Here is a 20,179-nt window from a genome sequence, read left to right on the forward strand (position 1 = left end):
AGGCTGGCGGCGGGCAGCTTTTACCATCCATTGGCTCTAGAGTCTGTCACTTACCTCCGTGAGCCAATGAGAGTCAAGCTGGGCTTGACCCGCAGAGCGGAAGCAGGCGCTCTGGGACCATCCGCCCAGCCAGGTGGGGGTACTTGCGGCGCCCAGCTCCAGCCCGGCTCAGCTACTGGGGTTCCCTTCAGCGTTTTCCCAACCCTAGATCCCGCGTTCTCCCTAACTGAAGACCAATGAGAACTCTCAATACAAAGGCAGAAGTATTGAAAGGCCTATTAGCTCAGATGACACCACCCTTATGGCAGAAAGCGAAAAAGAACTAAAAAGCCTCTTGATGGAAGTGAAAAAGGAGAGTGAAAAAGCTGGTTTAAAACTCAACATTCAGAAAACTAACATCATGGCATCCTGTCCCATCACTTCATGGCAAACAGATGGGGAAGCAAGGGAAACAGTGACAGACTACTTTTGGGGGCTCCAAAATCACTGCAGATGGTGACTGCAGCCATGAAATTAAAACACACTTGCTCCTTGGAAGAAAAGCTGTGACCAACCTAGACAGCATATTAAAAAGCAGAGGCATTAGTTTGCCAACAAAGGTCGGTCTAGTCCAAGCTACAGTTTTTCCAGTAGTCACATATGGATGTGAGCATTGGACTATAAAGAAAGCCGAGTGCCGAAGAATTGATGCTTTTGAACTGATGTGCTGAAGAAGACTCTTGAGACTCGGACTGCAAGGAGATCCAACCAGTTCATCCTAAAGGAGATCAGTCCTGAATATTCATTGGAAGGACTGATGCTGAAGCTGAAACTCCAATACTTTGGCCACCTGATGTGAAGAACTGACTCATTGGAAAAGACCCGGATGCTGGGAAAGACTGAAGGCAGGAGGAGGAGGAGATGACAGAGGATGAGATGGTTGGATGGCATCACCAACTCAATGGACATGAGTTTGAGTAAACTCCGAGAGTTGGTGATGGACAGGGAGGCCTGGCATGATGAAGTCCATGGGATCGCAAAGAGTCGGACATGACTGAGCAACTAAACTGAACGCATTTATATCCATGTGACTAAATACTGATTTGCTCCCCAATGTTTACCCTTTGACCTTCTAACAGGGATAAGCAACTCAGCAGACCTGGGGGAGGATTCCATTTGATTCCTTCCCTAGAGGTGGCTGTGCTGCTGTAAAGCTGCCCACACTACTCAATCATGCCCAGCTCCTGCTCCAGAGTCTGGTCCACTGCCAGCCCTCCCTGCCGATGACAGAGCACATACTTGAGTTCCACGAACTTTCTTTTTTTGTCCACATTGGCACATGGGACCTTAGTTCTCTGACCAGGAACTGAACCTGCAGCCCCTGCCTTGCAAACACAGAGTCTTAACCACTGGACCACAATGAAATTCCTCCACAAGCTTTTATTAGAGGATCAGAGGTGGTCCTGCTAGCAGGCTCGGGTGATGCTCATAGCTGGTGAGGCTGCTTGCTGTGTCCTTCCCAATGCCAGGAACCCACAGGCTGAATTAGGACACGCCATCCCCATTCCCAACTGTCTTAGTAGTACAGGAAAAAGTGCCCTGCCATGTGAGGCCGGAGGCTGTGCTGGGAGAGCAGGGCTGTGAACGTGTTCCCTGACTGAGAACAGAGGACATCAAAGGGCAGCTGGGGAGGAGAGACCAGATGTTTGCATCCCAGCCCCCACCAGCCAGTCTGTGCTTGCTCCTTGTGCTGTGATGGGTAGCGTGTGTGAGAGGCAGGCCCTCATTTTCCGTCCTGGCTGGGTTTGATAAGGCCATATTCCACCGCTTTCCCCAGACAAGCTGTGGCCGCCCTGGTGACCGGGCTCTCCTTGTCCTTGGCCAGCACCGACAGGATCTCCAGCACCTCGCTCTCCATCAGGGTGCTGGCGATCTCCCGCGAGGCCTCCACCATGTTCAGCACCACCACAGCGCCCCGGTGCTGCAACTCCTGGCTGGGGCTCAGCAGCAGGGCCTGCAGGATCTCCAGCCAGTGTGTGGTCTGCCGGAGACAGGGCAGTGTGACCACAGAGCAGCAGGGAACCCTGGCAGCGAACACCACCCGCACACCCTGGGGCTGCCTTCCACCAGCCGACCGCCAGCAGGCTGGGGCTTCCTGACCCACCTCCCCTGTCTCCACCAAGAAGAGGCACTGACCACTTGGGGGATGCGGCTGCAGAGCGAGGGCCGCACGGAGGTGAGCATAGCCAGGCCCCCGGCAGCCGCCCGCCGCAGCAGCTCGTCGTCCTCGCCACTGTACAGCACCAGCAGCTTCAGCCGGTCGTTGCCCGTGGCTTCAAAGAGGTCCTGCACCTGTGGCCACAAGTGGGGCGGGACCAAGTCAGATGGGGCAGAAGCCCAGCCAGGGTCGGGTCCTCCTGCGTGCCTGCCTGGCGTGACCGCCTGGACCAGCCCTCACCTCCTTGCTCATGGCCAAGTTACACATGCATTCCGTGGCCGCCCGGCGGAGCATCTCGTGCTCCTCAAACATGTAGCCCTCGATCATGGGCACGGCCTTCTCCTTCAGAATCTTCTGCCTGCGGGGCCAGGGGCGGAAGCATCGGCATCACCAGGGCGTTTGCATCCATCACTCCCAGCCCATTTCCCCATACAACAAGCCCTGGGCCAAAGATTTCCCTGGGCAATATGCAGAGACCGCCCTGTGCAGGTTTGAAGCCACCGGGCAGTGGTTTCCAGCCTTCTAACCTGGCCGAGGAGACAGCATGCGGGACCTTGGAAAATGCTCTCAACTAGGAGTTAGGATACCTGGGGGTGATGATGGTGATGCTAACATCTAACATTTGAGCATTCACCCTGACCCAGCACTTGGACTATCTTACTTAATCCTCACCACAGGGACTTCCCTGGCGGTTCAGTAGCTAAGACTCCATGCTCCCAATGCAGGAGGTCCCGGCTCCATCCCTGGTCAGGGAAATAGATCTCACGTGCCACAACTTAAGATCCTGCATGCTGCAACTACGACCTGGCGCAGCCAAATAATAAATATTTTTAAAAAAATCTTCACCACAGCCCTGTAGTAAAGGTGCACATGTGATTATCACTACTACTTTGCAGAAGGGGAGCCTGAGACTGAGTAGTCTCACCATTAGTGACAGCAGCTAATATGTGCTGCTTGGACACATTGCTAAGAGTCAGGCATCTAGGTAGTAAATGCTTTTACCTGGATTTTCTCATTTAATCCTCCTCACTGCTACTTCATGAGATAGGTATATAACCATTCCATTTCACAGAGAAGGAAACTAAGGCACAGAGGGGTTAAGTTACTTGTGAGGTTAGACACTAATAACCAGTAAAGCCAGGTCTGACTCTAGGGCCTGCACTCTTACGGCCTAGTTTCTTGCCCTCTCGCAGAACACTGCACAAGTCATGCCTCTCGGCCTGTCTGGCAAATAAGTAACTGAGGAGCGCACTCCAAATTGTAAAGTGCTGGACTTCCCTGGTGGTCCAGTGGATAAGAATCTGCCTGCCATGCCGGGGACATGGGTTCGACCCCTGGGCCGGGAAGATCCCACATGCTGAGAAGCAACTGTAAGCCCACGTGCCACAACTACTGAAGCCTGTGCTGGGGCACCTAGAGCCTGTGCTCTGCTACAAAAGAAGCTAACACAAGAGAAGCCCGTGCACCCCAAGGAAGAGTAACCCCCGCTCACTGCACCTACAGAAAGCCAGCGCGGAGCAACTAAGACCCAGCACAGCCAAAAATAAATTCAGTAAATGACTAACAATAACAACAAAAAGAACTGTAAAGTGCTTTCCTGGGAATGGTCTAAACCACGGTGCCCTGCCCAGGCCCCGCATCCCCGCGGGCCTCACCGAAGCCTCTCACTGATCCCCGCCAGGTTCGTCAGAGCCATGAGCGCCTCGAAGTTCTGCAGGCCGGAGCAGTTGAGGTGCAACAGGGAGACGAGGGGCCGGACCACCTCGTAGATCTGGAATACACACCCATGCATCAGGGCTACCCACCCCAGTTCTCCCAACCCCACCGGCCCTGCAGATGGGAGTCCAGCCCCCGAGAGGTCACCCTCCCCGCCCCACGGCCCCGTGGAGGAGCCACAGCCCGAGTGAAAGGCCAGGAGGGCCCACTGAGGGAGTGGAGGACAGGCCGGGGCTGGGGCAGGAAGACACGCACCCGCTCGCCGGGAAAGGTCATCTCTGGGTTGGAGGTGATGGTGAGCTTAGCGAGAGCCTGGGCTGCCTTCGTCTGCCCCACGTCGGTGCCTTCCAGGGCCAGTGGGAGCAGAGCCTGTGGGACAGGCCCATGAGCACCCAGGCTGCAGCCAGGATCGTGAGGCCCTGTCTGTGCCGCCCTCACCTGTCCCGTCTCTCTCCCCAGGCTTGACCACACGCCCACTCACACCCTCTCACTTCTGAGGCCTCTGGCAAGCTACCCAGACGCTTCTGGAAAACACTTATTAAGGGCTAGATGTGGACTGTGCTGGGCACGGGCCAGGAAGGCCGATGACACAGGAGCGCTCAGACCCCTATAGGCACAAAGTCCAGGGCCCTTCAGCATCACTCATGCATCAGGAATACATTCCTGCTGGCTGCTAATGACACTTGTCTGTCCCCATCCAACACCGACCTCTGCTGTGGCAGCCACTGAGTCATGTTTTACGGCGCATACTGAAGGAGCCTGAGCCAGCTTACCTTGCCCCCTCCCTGAGCAACCACAGTGCCGCGGTCCTCGACCTCTTCCACCAAAGCCAGGAAGACCCTGCGGGGAGAGTGCCAAGCTGGGCAGGCAGGTCAGGGCTGTGGCCCCAGGGGGCAGCAAAGGAAGACTGCCAGGTGGGTGGCCCCTCTTGCTCCAGGAGCCCACTGCCTCAGCAACGGCTCCCCCTGTAGTTTCATCAGCAGCAGGGAGGCTGATGGGCGGGGGGCAGGCTCACCTGGAGAGCAGCTCCCTGCAGGAACTGGTCAGCACAGGGCTTTCAGTCTTCACCATGCATGTCATGGCTGACACCACACCAGCCGCCAGCAGCTTCTTCACCCGAGCCCGCACGAAACTCGGCTTGTCCTAGGGAAGCAGGCAGCTGAGCAGAGGGGCCTCAGCTGATCAGGCAGGGGAAAGGGGAGCCCTTCTCACGACACATGTTGATGGGCATGGCAACAAAGGGAAAGAGGACTTCCCTGGTGGTTCTGTGGTTAAGAAGCCACCTGCCGATGCAGGGGACACAGGTTCCATCCCTGGTCTGGGAAGATCCCACATGCTGCAGGAAACTAAGCCCGTGTGTCACAAGTACCGAGCCTGAGCTCTAGAGCCCGTGCTCCGCAACAAGAGAAGCCACCGCAGTGAGAGCCTGCACACGGCAACTCGAGAGCAGCCCCCGCTCACCGCAACTAGAGAAAAGCCCGAGCCACACAAAGACCCAGTGCAGCCAAAAATAAATTACATAAATTAACTAAGTTTAAAAAAAGATTAAAAGAGAAAGAAACCTGCTTAAACAGAAGGCGCATCTGCTGTGGATGGCTTGGGTCAACTGGCCCCCACAACACGGAGGTCCCCTCACCTTGGGGTGCTGCTCGGGCACGTGCTGCTTGGCATACTTGGCCAGCTCCACCATCTTGGGGTCCGGCTCCTCGTAGTCATAACTGTTGGTGCAGTTCACCAGCGCAGAGGCCACCGCGAAGAGCACCGACCTCTCCTCGGACTGCCGGGAGGGGGCAGAGGGGCTGTTAGCGGCCAGCCCGGGGGCAGAGCAGGACTGGGGTCAGCGCTGCCCAGGCTCCCAGTTCTACCCTCGGCTGGGCCCCCTGGGCACCAGGATGAATCCGGGCACCTCCCAGGCCCCAGGGTGGCCTTTGGGAGCTCATGCACTAGACCTCCCCAACTCCTCCTCAGAGGGCATCCTTTCTGACACGGCTGGTACAGGTCAGAACGCCCAGGCTGCACAGGGCAGTCACTCGGGCTACCGACCTGTGTCACAAACGCCGTGGGCCACAACCTGCCAAGAAAGCCCTCTGGGCTCTAATCCGAGTCAGCGTCCCTGGACGAATGCAGGAACCCAGGGGCTACCTTGCTGAGCTGGAGCAGAGCCTTCAGGGCAGCCGCATCCTCCACAAACTCTTCCTTCACGTCAGCATCGAAGGTGAGGTAGGCCAGGCCTTCCACTGCCCAGCGCCGCGTGCCCACGTCCATCTGGTCATTGCACAGCCACCTGGGGGCGTGCAGGGCACTGGTGACTACCAGAACGGGCGGGGGGCGGGGGGCGGCAGGAGGGGCAGCAGGAGGGGCGCCCCAGGACCCAGGGGGGAAAAGCCAGTGGTTGGGGCAACCCCACCACATACGGAAGTGGTTCACGTGGAGGGTCTGCCTGGGGAGGACAGGGCAGTGAGGATTCCCTTCTTCTCCTGAGGTCTGGCCAGCAGGCAGGGAGCCACGGCCGTGCTAAACCACTCACTTTCTTTCTTTTTTTTTTTTAGTTCTACCAGTTTATTGCTACCAACCCATCTCCCTCCACCCTCATGCACACATGCTCAGTCATGTAATCCCATGGACTTCAGCCCGCCAGACTCCTCTGTCCATGGATTTTTCCAGGCAAGAATACCGGAGTGGGTTGCCATTTCCTTCTCCATAAACCACTCACTTTCGACACTGTTTGGCCAGCTTGAGAGTGGAGCCTTCGGCAAACTGCTTCATGCTAAAGTCGGTCCCTCCAGCTGAGCCGAGCTTACAGAGCCCCTGCAAGAGAGGGTGAGAACCAGCTGTTGGCCAAGGGAGGGAGGCAGGGCAGGGCTCCCCGCCAGCACTCTGCCAGGCTCCCTGGGGGCCAGGCGCACCCCCACCAGGCCACCAGCTGCACTGTGCTGTGCTAAGTCACTCAGTCATGTCCGACCCTTTGCGACCCCATGGACTGCAGCCCGCCAGGCTCCTCTGTCCATGGGATTCTCCAAGCAAGAATACTGGAGTGGGTTGCCACGCCCTCCTCCAGGGAATCTTCCCGACCCAGGGACTGAAACCGCGTATCTTATGTCTCCTGCACTGGCAGGCAGATTCTTTACCACTAGTGCCCCCTGGGAAGCCCACAAAACCAGCTGCTAGGGTGGCCATGTGATAGAATCTGGGAGAGACTGACATGCTGACCACTGTGCTGGCCCGGGCCCCCCTCCTGATGTGCACCGGGACTTGCTCTGTTCCCTCCCACCTCACATCAAGGAAGCTCTTGACGGGCGAAGCCAAGATATGTGTGGGGAGAAGACAGGTGCCTCAGCCAAGGCCAGGACCCCCATGGGAGGGAGAAACCCAGGACAAGGTCCTCCTCCCCCAAAGAGGAGGCTTCCTCCAGGGGCAGGGCTGCAACAGGCTCACAGGGGTCAGGTGTTCCCTAGACCACCGGCTCTGGGGGCTGCTTGGCAGCCCAGCCTGTTCACACAGCCCCGGACCTGCCTGGCCTAGTGTGTCCTCCAAACTCCTCCCAGAGACGCTCCCACTGCCCACAGTGGGCAGCCCGGGCTGCCCTGCATTCTTAGGCGTCCTCTCTGTTCAAGGTTCACCTCCTCCTCCTCCCCAGGAGGAGCCAGGGCCCTGCTCTGGCCCTGACAAGGCCCTCAAAGTGAAAATGGCTCAGTCGTGTCCAACTCTTTGCGACTCCATGGACTGTAGCCTACCAGGCTCCTCTGTCCATGGGATTCTCCAGGCAAGAATACTGGAGTGGATTGCCATTCCCTTCTCCATGGGACCTTCTCAACCCAGGGATGGAACCCAGATCTCCCACACTGCAGGCATATTTTTTACTGTCTTGAGCAATCAGGGAGGCCCTTCAACAAGGCCCTGCACATCCCCCGTTTTCACCAAGCATGTGCTGAGGCTGCACCCTGAAACACTGGCCAGCCAGGGCCCCTGGCCTGGCCGCCTGCTGGCTCAGCCCAGGCCTGCCCATCTCACCACCAGCGCCCGGATGCGGATGCTGTCCTTCTCGCTGCGCTTGTACAGGTCTTTCAGCAGCGAGACACCGTTGGCCGTGATGAACGAGGCCCGCTTGGCCTTGCCGGCCGCGTGGATCAGGGCCTCCACGGCCACCAGCTGCTCCTCCTCCTGTTCCGAGGCACACAGGGCAATCACACTCTCCATGACGCCATTCAGCTCCAGGGCCCGGTTGCCGGCGTCGCATGGGCCCTGCAGGAGGCAGGACACTGTCTGGATGGCCCGCAGCTTCCCGGCCAGCCCATGGCCCTCAAACCAGCTCCTGCGGGGCACAGGGTGGCAGCTGTCACATCACAGCCAGCAGAGAGAGACTGCCCTTCCCTCCCGCCTCCTCCACTGGCCAGGCATCTGCAGGATGTGGGCAACAACAGCAAGAAAAGCTGCCAGCAGGAAGACCAGGACACCACCCCTCTGGACAGCAGCCACCGAGGCTTTCATTCGCGTCCCACCCCCACCCCCGATGACCTGCCGTCAACGCAGGTCACTGTCGCTCACACACGCTGTCTCCTTCCCTGTAGTCACTGAGGTCCGAACTTGGGCCACTTACTCCATGGCTTGTCGCCTGTCAGTCTGCTCCTAGCTGTGAGCCCTTAAGGTGAGGACTGACGCAGCACTGGTGTGTCGGGACGGACACACAGTGTGTGCTCAGTGAACACTACGTGCTAAAGGACACTGGCTGCACTGGATGGCTTGAGAGCTTGTGCGTATTCAGTTGTGTCCAACTTTTTGTGACCCCGTGGACTGTAGCCCGCCAGGCTCCTCTGTGTGTGGGATTCTCCAGGCAAGAATACTAGAGTGGGTTGCCATTCCCTATTCCAGGAGATCTGCCCGACCCAGGGACTGAACCCGTGTCTCTTTCATCTCTTGCACTGGCAGGCAGATTCTGCAGCAATGAGCCGCCTGCACTGGAGCAGAACTGACGTAAGAAAGAATATCCTTGGGGACCTCCCTGGCGGTCCGGTAATTAAGGCAGTGCTTCCACAGCAGGGGGAATGGGTGTGAGCCTTGGTCAGGGAACAGATCTGATACTTTGAGCAGTGTGGAAAAAAAAATAAATAAGAAAGAACGTCCCCGCAGAGGGACTCTGAAACAACAAGTGGCCCTTGGGACCGCTCTGACTCTCACAAGTCCTCCCCAAGGCTGCTTCTCTGATGGGAAACCTTTCACTGCTGTCTCTCCCCAAAGAGTCAGCACTCTCGAGGGAGCCCTGGCTATAGGAGGGCCCCCTTACTTGATGTAGTTTTCACAGAGTCGGTGGAAATTCTCCCTCTCGGCATCACACTTCAGGTCATCGAAGAGCTTGCTGAGCAGAATGGAGGCACTCATGCGGCTGTTTGCTGTCACTGTGAGCTCCCCAGGAGGGTCCTGCACAGAGCCCCCCACCTCCAGGATCTTCTTCAGACCTGAAAAGACACCCTATTCAGACAGCAGAACACGAGTTCCAACCCTGATGGGCGAAGGGAAGAGGTCTCCACTGGCACGAGCTCACAGAGTACAGGCAGGCTCACAGAATCGGGCTGGCGGACCCGCTGTCTACGGGGGTGGGTGGGCAGGTGTGGGGTCAGTGAAGGACCTCAGAGTTTAGGCCTGTGGGCTGGTCATGCCTGTGGAGCCAAATGCTCTGGGGCTTGGAGGTTCCTCACAGCTGCAAAACTGCAGGGAAAATAACCTCATGCCTCATAGGATCATTGGGATAGCAAGAAAAGATGAGTTCCCAACAGGCGTGCTCATGCTGGGACTCTGCCAACCTTTCCTTATATTTTTTTAGGAGAAAGGAGAAGTGTGAACTTCTATTTTAACTGTAAGAATTTTCCCCCCGTGTACAGAAGTAACACACAATGAAAACAACTTGACACAGAAGGCTGACACAGCCTCCCCGTTAACCTGCTCGTGGGCCTGCTCGACGTGTGGGCGAGCGCACACGTACACAGCTGAAGGAGCCGATGTCGCCGAAGGGTACAGCGCAGGGCACACGCGCTTCAGCACAGACACACGTGCTGGGGGCAACTGCTCCTGCGGTTGCGCAGGCCCAGCCATCTGAGCAACATGCCACACATGTGCTTGGTCTATTTATTCACCTACCTTCCAGCGTATGGCCAATAACTGTTAGTCGCTCAGTTACGTCCAACTCTTAGGGACCCAACGACTGTAGCCCACCAGGCTCCTCTGTGCACGGGATTCTCTAGGCAAGAATACTGGAGTGGGTTGCCATTCCCTTCTCCAGGGGATCGTCCTGACCCAGAGACTGAACCACGCCTCCTGCATTGACAAGAGGATTCTTTACCGTCTGAGCCACCAGGGAAGCCCTATCTACCTGTGTTTCTATTTATTTACTTATTTATATGCTGTGCCACTTGGCATGTGGGATCTTCGTTCCCCAACCACAGATTAAACCCAGGCCCTCGGCAGTGAAAGCACAGAGTCCTAACCACGGGACTGCCAGGGAAATACCTTTCTCTTTTTCAAACTCTGTCACCTACCTTGGTCGATAACCCAGAGGGTGAGGCTGTTGTTGGGGTCCTTGGGAGACTTCCGGGGCACCACTTTAATCAGGAGGGTCAGGGCATTGTCTCGGCCTTGGCCCGAGACCCCCACCTCCGTCAGGAGCTCCAGGAGGTTACTGATGAGGACCTTCAGCTCCCGGGCAGGATCTGGCAACAGGAAGACATTCACCAGCTCTACAGTGGTCCAGCCCCGTCTGACCCTGAACTTCCCTGGTAGGGCGAGGGGACCTGCAGCCTGGGCGCTGGTTTCTAGCCTACCCCAGAGGCACCCCAGGTCCTTAGAACCTAGAGTGTGATACTGTCAACAAGCCTTTTCCTGAACACCCTGCAGGTGTAGCCAGCCTGGCTAGCTCAGCCCTTCCCCACCATGACAGCAACACCCATAGGACATAGGCCAGCTTCCACTGACTCACCCACGATGATGGCACCTTCTTTGCCGCGGAAGCCCTTCTTGACGCCTTCCTTGAGGGCATCAAACATAACCTGCAGCAGGTGGCAGGCAGCCAGAGACACAGCCTGGTTCTGCACGCCCAGCATGGAGACCACCCGCCGGGTTCCCAGCATGCTCAGGGTGGCCACTGTCTGGTGGGGGGAGAGAGGTGGACAGAGCTCCAGTTGGGAAAGGGCAGCTTCAGAGATCCCTAACAGGGGGTCAGAGAGGGTGGCCAGAAGGGAGAACACGTGAGTGGACAGAGCAGCTCCCTGGGAAAGCAAAGTGGGTCTGCCTGAGGGCAAGACCTGGGTGATACCCAGATTCTCTATTGGAAGGGCTTCCTAAAGAAGACACTCCAGGGACTTCCCTGGCAGTCCAGTGGTTAAGACCCCGAATTTCCACTGCAAGGGGTATTGGTTCAATCCCTGGTCGGGGAACTAAGATCCCACAGGGTCCCAGGAAGGCTGCAGGAGGTGGGCAGAATTCACGTGATCTTACCAGTTTTAGTTCTGGGAGACCCAGAAACAGAGTCTGATCTTGGCCTGACTAATTTTCACAGGATGTTTCACATTTCCACCCCTGATCTAGGAACTGTGGGCTCCTCTAAAAGCTACTGAGGGTCAAGTCCTTGTTCCTGGAGTCCAGCTGGCGCAGGCAAGAGCCAGAGCAGGGACTTGGTGACACCGGCCTCGGACAGGGTGTGCTGGCTGAACCGTTTGTGCGGGACACCCACCGTCTCCATGGAGAATCATCCCGGGGTCCTGCCCTGCATATCCGGTCATTGACTCGATGGTGAAGATGCTGTGGGTCAGGTGACCCACCATGTCACGCACTGTGAGGACCTCTGTCCAAGCAAAATGCCAGCCTGGTGGCGAGGGAAGGACAGGTGCCCCATTCTTTGCAAGCAGCATGCTTTTACCATGGACAAGGAGGGCATCAGTGACCAGGCATCTCTGAGGAGAGCCGAGGGCGACACTTGTGAGCCTTCTGACACACGTGCTCAGGGTGTCCCCGGGCTGCTTACACTCTTTCCTGGCCTCACTTTGTCCCAAATCATGTTGGTCTTTTTGTCATTTTAACGTTGCCTCTCTTGTTACGTTGTTATGTATCTCCTTATACTTTGCCCTGTAAGTTGAGAGCTATGGGACTTCCCTGGGGATCCAGTGATTAAGACTCTGTGGTCCCAATGTAGGGGGCATGGCTTCAATCCCTGGTCAGGGAACTAAGATCCCACATGAGTGGATGGACAGACAGACTGACCGAGGCAGTAGCTAGACCCTCCACCACACCCACCCGTGACTGGTGCTCAGAGCAAATGCCGACTAGGGTACGCAGGGCTGCCAGCATCAGGTCGGGCTCTCCCGTGTCCAGCAGGCGCTGTAAGAGCTGAACCCCATTGCTCCGGAAGATCTTCTCGGCCCCGGCATCCTCCCGGGCCAGCACCACCAGGTTCTGAGATGCCTGCGTCAAAGGAAGTGCATCGTGACATGAACACGGCACACGGCATGGAGACAGGACAGCCTGAACCTCACTGCTTCCACTGAGCTCGGGGACCGTGGCCATGAACTTCACCGCTCTGAGCACCAGCTTCCGCCTCTATGAGCAGAGGGAAGAGCTCGCTCTGGGAGTTGATGGTTGGCATAAATGGAGTCTTAAGTGCCTGGCAAAGTCTGAAGGGCCGAGTCTGTGACTCAGCCACCTCTGGGCACCTGGCTCCTGGCATGAGACCTGAGCACCAGCAGGCGCTCCAGGAGCACTGGCTCCCTCCCCGTGGCCCACACTGAGGCCCCAGGCCCTCTGAGCCCACACTCAGGCTCTGTGAGCCCCGCGGCACCACCTAAGGGATGACGCGCCAGCAGACCAGGCCAGCAGGAGCTCCTGGGCCAACATCATACACACACAGGCAGGCGTGGGCAGCACTAGGGGAGCTCCGCCCCCACTCACCCAGGTCCATACCTTTTGCTTTTTCTCAGTGCCTTTTTCTTGTGGGTCCAATAGTATCTGAAACATCTGCTCCACTTTGGCATCCGTTGAGGACATGTATCTCACCTACAACAAAGCAGCAAAGCATGGGAGGAATTGCCGCTTGGCCCCAGACAACACATTTCCTCTTTGTTCTCTCCAGCTCCTCCCCAGGCCTGGCTCCTGACTCCAGAGGGCACAGCACAGATGTCTGGGCCCAGGTCTCACACCCAGCTTCCTTGGGCAGGAAGAGACTCGCCTGGTAGCTTCTCCCAAACTTCCCTGGGCTATTTTCTTCTCTGAGCTATTTCCTCCTTGGGCAGCAAGGGGTGTTGCCAATGCTGAAGGCAGTGCCATTCAGAAGGGTGGCGTTCTGTTAGCCACAAGAAAACCCACTCCCAGGGGGCCATGTATTGTATGGCAGTCTGGGTGCACCGCCCATGGCGCTGAATTGGCATTTATACCTCCTGCAAGGGAGCCAGCAGGTCATGATGAAGTTGCTGGTACTCTGTTTAGGTCAAGGATTCTCTTTTTGATGGATTTTTAAAATAATCTGATGACCAACCGCATCCTAGGCCTTTTCCTTCCCCAGGGTTCTGGGCGTGGATAGCGTACATGCTAACACGTGTGTCCCACTGCCCCTCCTGCATCCATGGTAGACACCACTGATCCATACCCTCCGAGGCCCATGCGACCTGATTCATAATCCTTCTCAACACAGAGGTTGAGGCAGCCCCTGCAGATCAAACAGAGCTGAAGCTAAGAGGAAAATAATTTGCTTTCCCAGGTCTCAATCTCTTGATAAGGTGTCTGCCATCATATTACTTGCTTCCACTGGGTCAGCACATTAACACCCAACTGTCAGGCTAATTCCAACTTGAAAATAGTTAATGATGCTCTTTAGATTCTCTTCTCCTTAATTTTTAAATATGTGAATCATACAAACATTGTCTCTTTATTTTAAAAAATGAACAGATGAAGCAAAATCTCTTTTGAAAAGCCCCTGCGAGTCCATGCCTTTCCCTAGCAGTCACACTGTTATCATTGTGATGTCTCTCTTTTATAAGATTTTCCCTTGTAATGACATACCCAACTGAACCCATGGGAAAAAACATGGTATTATTTTGGGTGCATATATGGGGGATTGTTTTAACGTAAATGATATCACACTGTCAGCTTTCCACCTCCATACATGATGATCTGCCTATTCTCAATAACTACACATCAGTTCAGTTCAGTTCAGTTGCTCAGTCGTGTCCAACTCTTTGCAACCCCATGAATCGCAGCACGCCAGGCCTCCCTGTCCATCACCAACTCCCGAAGACTACTCAGACTCATGTCCATCGAGTCGGTGATGCCATCCAACCATCTCATCCTCTGTCATCCCTTTCTCCTCCTGCCCCCAACCCCTTCCAGCATCAGGGTCTTTTCCAATGAGTCAAGTCTTCGCATGAAGTGGCCAAAGTATTGGAGTTTTAGGTTCAGCATCAGTCCTTCCAATGAACACCCAGGACTGATCTCCTTTAGGATGGACTGGCTGGATCTCCTTGCAGTCCAAGGGACTCTCAAGAGTCTTCTCCAACACCACAGTTCAAAAGCATCAATTCTTCGGCACTCAGCATTCTTCACAGTCCAACTCTCACATCCATACATTTAAAATAATCTGATGACCAACCTCATCCTTGGATCCATCCTCACCACTGGAAAAACCATAGCCTTCACTAGACGGACCTTTGTTGGCAAAGTAATGTCTCTGCTTTTTAATATGCTATTTAGGTTGGTCATTACTTCTTCTAAGGAGTAAGTGTCTTTTAATTTCATGGCTGCAATCACCATCTGCAGTGATTTTGGAGCCCAAAAAATTAAAGTCTGACACAGTTTCCACTGTTTCCCCATCTATTTCCCACGAAGTGATGGGACCAGATGCCATGATCTTAGTTTTCTGAATGTTGAGCTTTAAGCCAACTTTTTCACTCTCCTCTTTCACTTTCATCAAGAGGCTTTTTACTTCCTCTTCATTTTCTGCCATAAGGGTGATGTCTTTTGCATATCTGAGGTTATTGATATTTCTCCCCACAATCTTGATTCCAGCTTGTGCTTCTTCCAGCCCAGCATTTCTCATGATGTCTCTGCATGTAAGTTAAACAAGCAGGGTGACAATATACAGCCTTGACGCACTCCTTTTCCTATTTGGAACGAGTCTGTTGTTCCATGTGCAGTTCTAACTGTTGCTCCCCGACCTGTATAGGTGTCTGTAATAAGTTTGTGACTCAATCTGTTTAACCATTCCCCTATTGCTTGGCATTTTGGCAAGTTCCAATTTTTCATTACTACGAACAAGGCTGAAACAAACATACACACACCTGCTTGCATACAAGGACGAGGCTTCTCTAGGGAAGATAGCAAGAAGTAAACATACTGAATCACAGGATATGCTCAAATTTAAGAGATGTGCTAAAAGACTTTCAAAGGAGTTGCACCAATTTACACCCCCCAAAGCAGTTGTGAACAAGCCCGCGATCCCCCCAACCTCACCCTATAAGTGTCTGTCTTCCTCGTTCTAGGAACGTGTACAAACTTTACATATCTGCCAAACGGGGCTTCCCCGGTGGCGAGTGGTTAACAACCTGCCTTCCAATGCAGGGGACATGGATTTGATCCCTAGTCAGGGCACTATGATCTCACATGCAGAGTGGCAATTAAGCCCACGTACCACAACTACAAAGCCCGCCTGCTCTGGAGCCCACGCATCACTAGAGAGAAGCCCATACAATGCATCAAAGACCCTGCGTGCAGCAACTAAGACCCAAAGCAGCCAAAAATAAACATAATTCTTTTTAATGTTAAAAATGTTTGCCAAACAGACCACTGAAAAGAATAGCACCTTGCTGTTCTTTCAGTGTGCTTTTTCATGACGACTGACAAAGTTGAGCATCCTTCTATAAGGTCATTTGCCATCAGTATCCCCTCTTCAGAGATCTGTGATTATACCTTTGCTCCAGATCCACTTTCCAGTGCCCCTCTACCACTGGTCAAGGCCTCGCTCTCCCAGTTACTCACATACCTTCTCCTGAATCTGGCCCGCGATGTTCCGCAGGGCCTCCTGGAAAACTTTGTTCTTGGGCTCCAGGCTCACACATCTCTGCAGATCAAGGACCGCCTGGTCAAGGCGGCCCAGTTTCTCTAGGGCTTGGCTTCGCCGGTAAAGTGCTTTGACGTCCCCGCCGTCCTTTTCAATGGCTGAGCACAAACAGGAGCTCTGTCAGCACCCGAGAGGCCACCATCTCCAGGCAAGAGCAGTAGGGAAAGATCTCGAGGGCTAGAGGAAGGTGGGGGGGGACGGATGTGGGGCTCAGTATTTCAGCCTCAGAAAAGGTGAGGGTAGCTGCAGAAAAGGAGATGCCCAGGGAAGTGGGGGGGGGGGGGGGGGACGGGGAAGAAGGCAGATGTGTTTTAGGGGTGAAAAGAGAAGGAAAAAGTGAGGGCTGCCCACCCCAGAAGCCCCACGGCTCCACCCAAGGCCCTCATTTCCCTACCTTTGGTTGCCTCCGTTTCTGCTTTCTCGTAATCTTCCTAGAACAGAAAGAACAGGGCTTGAGATGCTGGTCATCTCCTTTTTCGGGCAAAACTGGGCAACAGGGTTGTTCTCGAATCACCTAAAGGCCCAAAGGCCATGTGACAAGTGTGGGGGCCCGAGCAGCGGCGGGGTGGGAAAAAGAGGCTCGGGCAGGCAAGGGGAAGAGCAGCCGGCTCCCTCACCAGCTTGAGGTGGCAGGCGGCCCGGTTCCGATGCAGAATGGCCTGGTCCTGGGGCGTTGCGCCCAGACCCAGGGCTTGCGTGTAGGCCGTCAAGGCACCTTCGTAGTCCCCGCATTTGAACAGCTCGTTGCCATCCTTCCGCAGCTGTTCCACTGAGCTGGCCTGTGGAGGGAACGCGTGGAAACGTCGCAGGTAGGCTCAGGGTGAGACGGGGAGCTACCGGGAGAGGACGCTGGGGGTCGCGGGCGAGTCCCATGGAGGGCCAAACTGAGAGGGAGGAGGCGGCCCGGCAATCGCCCGAGCAGGTGAGAAGTGGAGATGGCCCAGGGGAATGGGTAGATGGGTACGCACCCCGGGGCCGGCAGACTGGGGCTCGGGGGTCCCTGGACCACTCACAGTCATCGCTCCACAGACGTCCCGGGCGGGCGCAGGCGCAGTCTCCGAAGCAGGGTGGGTCGAGACTCGGGAATCCGCCGCCGGCTGCCCCGCCCCCGTCTTGCGTCAGAGGCGGGGGCGGGGGAACGGGAGGGGCCAAGGCGAGAGCGCGCCAGGCGCGGGGCGGTGCTGGGCCCCGGTCCGCAGGCGCAAAGCCCCGGGCGCGCTTAGTCTGTTCCCGTCGAGACCTGCAGGGGGCGCGCGGTGGAGGACCTAGAGGGACGCCGGTCGCTGCTGGAGCCCAGGTCTCTGCATCGATCCCGGCCCCGACCCCGAACGCGGCAGAAATGCACAAGGTCTGCCGTCATCAGGGCCAAGAGCAGCAGGCTGTAAAGGCTCAGCGCTAGGAGCGGGCCCGGACCCCTGTGAGAGAGGGGAGGGTATCAGGATGCAGGCCCCAGCCGTTCTCGCCGCTTCGTGTGTGTTACAGAGCCCCCGAGAGTCTGGAGAAAGCTACCCAGAAAAGTGCAGAATGTGTAAATACAAACTCAGGGAGCTCACAGGTACCCTGAAGTCATCCACGGACAGATTAGGATTGAAAACCCCGACGATAATACATGTTTAATCAAACCCCGACTGCAAGGAGATCCAACCAGTCAATCCTAAAGGAAATCAGTCCTGAATATTCACTGGACGGACTAATGCTGAAGCTGAAACTCCCAATACTTTGGCCACCTGATGCGAAGAACTGACTTACTGGAAAGGACCCTGATGCTGGGAAGGATTGAAGGCAGGAGCAGAAGGGGACTATAGAGGATGAGATGGTTGGAAGGCATCGATGGACATGAGTTTGAGCAAGCTCGCCTGGCGTGCTGCAGTCCATGGGGTCTCAAAGAGTCGGACATGACTGAGAGACTGAACTGAACTCCAGACACATGTGGTCCAGATTACAAGATCCTTTCAGTATTGACATCCGTCCAACCTCACCTGCCACACAACACCTACAGTGACTCCCTGTTGCCCGTTCTCACAGCCCCCTGAACTTTTCCTTCACAGATTGTTTTGTAATCATGTATTTAGGTGATTTTATGTTTGAGATCTGTCTGTAAACTACAAGCCTCCCACTACAGAAATTAGGAACAGAGTCCAAGATACTGGAACACCCTGTCAGCGTACCAGTGGCTCTGGAGTTGGAGTTCTCACCTGAAGATGGGAGGAGGCCGGAGGGCAGACAGATTGACCAGGTTCAATGCCTCAAATTCAGCCTGAGTGCAGCAGAAGCCCCCTGCAGCCTGCAGGTGGCAGCAGTAGGCTTCCTCCGGGGTGTCAGAGAGACGAGGGCAGAAGAAACCGGGGTAGTGACGCCCATCAGCATCCCAGGTGGTCTGGCACAGGTGGGGGTGGTGGACCAAAGCTGAAGGGAGGGGTGAGGGGGGCTGGAGACAGGCAGGAGTGATCTACCCACATCCCACTCACCCCTTTTGGAGAGTAAAAGGGGTCAACTATTATCAGAAGGGCAGGCTTTCTCTCTCCTCACCGGCTCCCCAGAGTAGCCTATACCTGCTAAAAGAGTAAGTACTGGAAGGGGTGGTGGGCAGAGGAGAGTGCTGTACCTGAGAGGGAGGCCGGCTGAGCACGCGTCATCCAGCTGAAGAACAGCAGTAGCCCCACCGACAGGCCTGTCAGCAGAGGGCCTGACCGCCTCTGGAAGCCCATGAGAGGTCACCTCCACTTCCACCTCGGCCCTGGTCCTAGAAACCCCAACAGCTCTATTTCTAAGCCACAGATGCAGACTGTAAGGAAATAAAAATCAAAGCACCGTTAACACAAACCTGAAGCTTCTCGGTCACAGACCTCTAGCGAGAGATGGAAGTGACTGAGTTTCTATCTTCTGTTGAAAAATGTGGGGATTGTGGCTCCACGCTGCCTAAGGTTCTCTGAGCTGAAGGGGGAAAGGCTCAGAAGGCTGGAGGGCTGAATGAGGAATGAGGCAAGAGTCGAGCCACTAGCCTGAAGAACAGACACGCATTTAGAACCAGATATGTTTCTCTCCACCCACTCTTAACTTTCAGGCTGCCGTGGAAGCCATGGGAATTCAGCTTGTTCCATTTCAGGCCCCAGAGACCTCATATTCAGTGTTTGGGGCTTCCCTCTCTAACTTCTGCATCTGCATCGTGGCAACCACCAAGACTAGCTGAAAAGCAAGAGCGAGTGCTCTCGTTAACTTGTCCCCTGAGTCCTCATCGGCCTCAGCTACCAGCCAGAGTACAAAAGCTGCTAATCAACTGGAGTAAACTTAGCAATCAGCCAACCCCACTTCACAGGGACAGCTCTTCCAGGGTCTCCCGGTCTCAGCAAACCTCATACTTCATAGATACTGTCTGCTGAGACAGGGGATTTCTCCAAAAGACCAGAGGCCACCAGCCCACAGTGTTGGGTTGTTGTAGTGTCTACTGAGGCCTGACAACGTCATGCTCTCAGAACAACAGTGACAATGATCATAAGCCCCAGGGCCCCACAGCAGTGCCTGGGGACTGAAGTAGGAACCCTCATGGCACAAGAAAGACATGCAGATTTTGCTCCTGGCACCTGAGAGCAAAGAAAACAGTTCCTGCATAGACAGCACTGCGGCCTGGGAGCCTAAGTCTGAAACCATCACCGAGGGCTCCCACTGTAAGCTGCAATTTCCAGAAGGTCAGATCCCAGGGGTCTTCTGGGCACTAGTGTGAGGCCTCTTTGCCTATAGCAACCAAGCCATTCTTGCAGGGAGAACTATTTTTAGAGAACTTTGAGAATGTTCAGAGCATTGGCAGTTTGAAAACTGTCTTCTCATGGCGGGAGAGGATCCTCCCCAGAGAAGTTGTCTCTGGCCCAGAGGCTAGGTGACTTGCTCTCCCTCCAAGTTACCACAGTCCTCTGCGCTTTTCTGCTCCGGACACAGTGAGGCCACTGTCTTCTTTTCTGTTTTCCTCCTTCCCCCAGGCTGCGGGCTCCCAGAGAGCCAGGCCATATTCTTCTTGCACCCTCGGCAAAGCACAGTTAACTAGCAGCTGCGATGCTGTGGGCAGCTGCTTCCCACACCCAAGGCCCACCCATCAGACCCTGAAAAACGAATCCAGACCAGACTCCACCATCTCCCGGGCCTCCGCGGCGCCAGGGGGCGCTGTGGGCGCTGGGTCCACG

General features: G+C 55.4%; 1 protein-coding gene across 2 annotated transcripts; it reads right to left on the reverse strand.

The window, feature by feature from the left end:
- Positions 1-1,399: 1,399 nt before the first annotated feature.
- Positions 1,400-17,140, reverse strand: UNC45A (unc-45 myosin chaperone A). Of its 2 annotated transcripts, none has more exons than XM_061158740.1 (20): positions 17,018-17,140; positions 16,622-16,783; positions 16,399-16,435; positions 15,927-16,102; positions 12,857-12,949; positions 12,194-12,361; positions 10,881-11,049; positions 10,444-10,614; positions 9,195-9,366; positions 7,925-8,225; positions 6,627-6,721; positions 6,056-6,197; positions 5,550-5,690; positions 4,929-5,056; positions 4,687-4,753; positions 4,169-4,282; positions 3,853-3,968; positions 2,438-2,555; positions 2,176-2,331; positions 1,400-2,020 (listed from the first exon to the last, which is right to left on the reverse strand). In XM_061158740.1, exons 1-20 carry the CDS (start codon positions 17,021-17,023, stop codon positions 1,763-1,765), a joined length of 2,790 nt encoding a protein of 929 aa, XP_061014723.1. In that variant the 5' UTR covers positions 17,024-17,140; the 3' UTR covers positions 1,400-1,762. The 2 variants fall into 2 exon arrangements, with proteins under 2 accessions (XP_061014723.1, XP_061014722.1); XM_061158739.1 differs by having other exon boundaries at positions 16,973-17,126.
- Positions 17,141-20,179: the final 3,039 nt, after the last annotated feature.

Source organism: Dama dama, chromosome 13 (genome assembly GCF_033118175.1).
Source record: "Dama dama isolate Ldn47 chromosome 13, ASM3311817v1, whole genome shotgun sequence".
Classification (NCBI taxonomy): domain Eukaryota; kingdom Metazoa; phylum Chordata; class Mammalia; order Artiodactyla; family Cervidae; genus Dama; species Dama dama.